This window comes from Hakea prostrata, chromosome 10 (genome assembly GCF_041222555.1).
Source record: "Hakea prostrata isolate BN-2017 chromosome 10, UWA_Hpros_2, whole genome shotgun sequence".
Taxonomy (NCBI): Eukaryota; Viridiplantae; Streptophyta; class Magnoliopsida; order Proteales; family Proteaceae; genus Hakea; species Hakea prostrata.
The window spans coordinates 45,014,293-45,017,875 of record NC_142609.1 but is presented as its reverse complement, the minus strand read 5'-3'; the positions used below and the strand labels follow the sequence as shown (position 1 = coordinate 45,017,875).

Here is a 3,583-nt window from a genome sequence, read left to right as displayed (position 1 = left end):
CAATTAAATAAAAGAAATGCAAAAACTAATTTTGAAACTTAATATATAGATAATATAGATTTTAATAAAAAACCTAACACTTACATGAGTTTCTTACTCCAAAGGGGTTTGCCCCAATTTTTTTTTTTTTTTGGGGGGGGGGAGAGGGGGGGGGGGGGAAGGGGGGGGAAATAAAAAATGGGGGGGAATGGAAAAAGTTTGGGGTGGGTTGATTTTTTGTTGTGGGGTTAAAAAAAAAAAAAAAAAAAATCCTTTTTTAAAATTAATTATATTTTTTTTTTTTTTATTTTTAATTAATTTTTTTTTTTTTTTTTTATTTTTTTTTTTTTTTTTTTTTTTTTTTTTTTTTTTTTGTTTGTTTTGGATGGGGGGGGGGGGGGGGGGGGTTGTTTTATGTCAAACCTAGTAGCATGTTGTGCTGTGTCGACCCAGAAAAAATCAGGTCATGTTCATGCGTGTGATGAAACTTGAATGAGTCCAGCAATTCTCACGTCGTGATTGGGGTGCATTCATTTCACCTGAAAATTATACAACCTGGGTGACTCATTGCACCCCAAAAGAGAATGAAGGCCATATTCATAGACAATTATCCACACACTATAACATATAAGAATTTATGTATTTATTTGTTACTAATCAAAACTTGGTGAAGAGAGTAAATGCATGCTAAGATGTCTCAGAATGGTGTCATAATAGAAATCATCTTCTGGATGTACGTGTAATTTTCATATCTAATCATCCATCCACTTCAATATTTCAACACTAACACTGATTGGAACCGCGGCTGGATTTCTGAGGATCTCTCCCACCACCGGAATTGTTTCTCTCTATGTGAAAGCAAACTAATTAATGAAATGTGCTACAGATATGAGATATTATGATGTAACACAATAGGGGAGTCCCCCTATTGTGATTTTCTTGCTTTGGGTGTTTACTTATCAGTCTCCTAGTCGAAGTGGGTTTCTTGTTAAGCTTAATTAGATAAGAGTTAGGAGTCATATTTCCTATGTAATTCTGTCATATTTCCTATGTAATTCTGTTATGGTTTATCATTTATATGTGTTTTGGATGGAAATCTAGAATGATAGGATATAACCAGGGGTGGACCCAGGATTCAATATCGGGGGGCAACAATAATTACAAAATTTTTAGTACTAATATTCAGAAACGAAAGCGTACTGATAATACTTCAAAATCTATATTAAATTCTTAAAAATACAATAATAAGTGAAAAGCCACAAAACAAGTGTCTCATAATGGAACTCAACGATCTTTGAGATCGCAAAAATCCTCAATAATTGATTATGTACTGATTTTCTCCACAATTTCTCTTTCAATATATAACATCATAGAATCTGTGAGAAAATCATCCTCCATCTTGTTCCGCAAATCAGTCTTAATAATCTTCATGACAGAAAATGTTCATTCTGAATTTGCAGTAGAAATGGGAAGAGTAATCAATAGTTTGATTAAATAAGTGGGTAGAAGTCAGATTTTATTGACCTCACTAACCACTGACACAAACTGCTAATGGTTGACATGTTCGGATAATCTGGATCTTTGACTACATCAATCTCATAGTGTTGTAGCTGTACTTTCAAGTGATCTCTCTCATGCTCATAAAATCTTGGGGATAATATTTAGCCACAAGTTTGCAAATATCATCAATTCTAAAATTCTCGCATCTGCTTTTAGTATTCAAAGAAGAACTAAGAGTAAGCAACTCTATAACATGCTCATTGAATCTACTATTTAGCTCATTCAACTGGCTATCAATTGTAGCACAAAAAATATTTGCTCAATAATGTTGTTCAACTGTAAAATCATCATGTTGCTGGTGAGCTCGACCCTTCCTTTCAAAAAAATGAACACTCATGTTAGGAACATCAATATTACGATTTTCACAAAAAGATATCACATTAGTCAAAAGCTCATCCCATCCAACATCTCTCATTTCTTGAATAAGTTTTTTTGTAGTGGACACAAGCTGAATAACATTTAAATTGTCTTCAGACTTCCGCTGCAAAGCTTGACAAAGCAAATCAGTGATGTTCATAATTTTTTGCATTAGATGCAAAATCATAACAAAATCAGAGGCCAATGTATCGTATGTCGAATCTGCTTCAACTCTCTGCGATGAAGTAGTCCCATTAATACTCATGGCGATCAAGACCTCACATCTAGCACCATACATACTTATCATACTTGAAATAGATCTCAAATGAGAACCCCAACGAGTATCCCCAAGATGTTGTAAAGTTTCAATCTGATTTAGCCCACTTCCAATTTCAAGTTCATCAATGGAGATCAAGTATGCAATTTCAGAAGCATGAGCAACTTTTAATTCATCATTTTGCTTACTGAAGACACTAGCAAGATTGATAATAGACACCAATTTGGAGAAAATTTTCTCAATTGGATCAACACTTCTAGAAGTTGCAACTAATGCCAATTGCAAACGATGAGCAAAACAGTGGATATAATAGGCATGTGGATAGTGGGTAACTACTACGGCTTGTAACCCATTCCACTCACCTTGCATGTTACTTGCTCCATCATATCATTGGCCTCAAATATTGTGAATGTTAAGCCCATGATGAGAAAAAGTAGAAAAGATAGTAGCCTTTAAAAAAGATAGTAGCCTTCAAAGTCAAGGCCTTTGTATCTGAAACATGAACAAGATCAAAAAAATGCTCTTGTACAAATCCCGCTTTGTCAACAAACCTTAAAACGATAACCATCTGCTCTCTTTTAGATTCATCGCGAGATTCATCCACTATTAAGCAAAACTTTGCATCACCAATCTCTTTACAAATTTCCTTCTTCACTCTATTTGCTATAATATGTAAAATCTCCTTTTGTATCTTAGGTGATGTGTACGATGCATTTTGAGGAGCATTATCCAACACAACTGCTGCAACTTTATCATTGTAGGAAGCTATCAACTTTAAGAATTCAATAAAATTTCCCAATTGGACAAATATTTGCTCTCATCATGACCTATAAGAGCACAACCTTGAGACACAAGCAATCTGATCACATCAATTGAGGCTTTCAAACACAGTCGATTGTTTTCAATTTCTTGAGATGTATAATTTCCAATTTTCAAATCAATATGTTGATTTTGTTTCATTAAGTTTGCACAATCTTTTTGAGCAACTTCGTGGCATGAGTTTTCCCACATAATTTATTAAACCACACTCTTTTCCACCCACTTTCTTCCAATTTTTAAATCCATCAATAGTGAATGTCCCTTGTCCAAAGTTCGCTACAGGCTTATTGAAAAGAAAACATTGCAAACAAAATACTCCATCTTTTAAAGGAAAATACTCTAACAAAAAAGGATGAACCTTAAACCACGAAGATTGAAAACGTCGAGGATGACTTGATGGCCCAGATTTTGGATACTCTTGAAGAATAGGCTGATATGGTCCAGTTTTAAGGTAACAACGCCTAATTTCATCACGTTGATCAACTGGATAATCCGAAATTTGTTTTCTCAACCCTGGATCACGCTCAAAATCATTATTTTGCTCGCTTTCAGGTATTGGAGACTATTTAGGACGTTTTTCACGAGTTGAGG

General features: G+C 34.4%; 1 protein-coding gene across 1 annotated transcript; it reads right to left on the bottom strand.

Moving 5' to 3' along the window:
• Nucleotides 1-1,798: 1,798 nt before the first annotated feature.
• On the bottom strand, nucleotides 1,799-2,542 carry LOC149003355 (uncharacterized). Its single transcript, XM_089138822.1, has one exon. It carries the CDS (start codon nucleotides 2,540-2,542, stop codon nucleotides 1,799-1,801), a length of 744 nt encoding a protein of 247 aa, XP_088994948.1.
• Nucleotides 2,543-3,583: the final 1,041 nt, after the last annotated feature.

Excerpts from the sequence above, each read along its gene's own strand:
- LOC149003355 (XM_089138822.1), bottom strand. The coding sequence starts at position 2,542 with ATGCAAGGTGAGTGGAATGGGTTACAAGCCGTAGTAGTTACCCACTAT.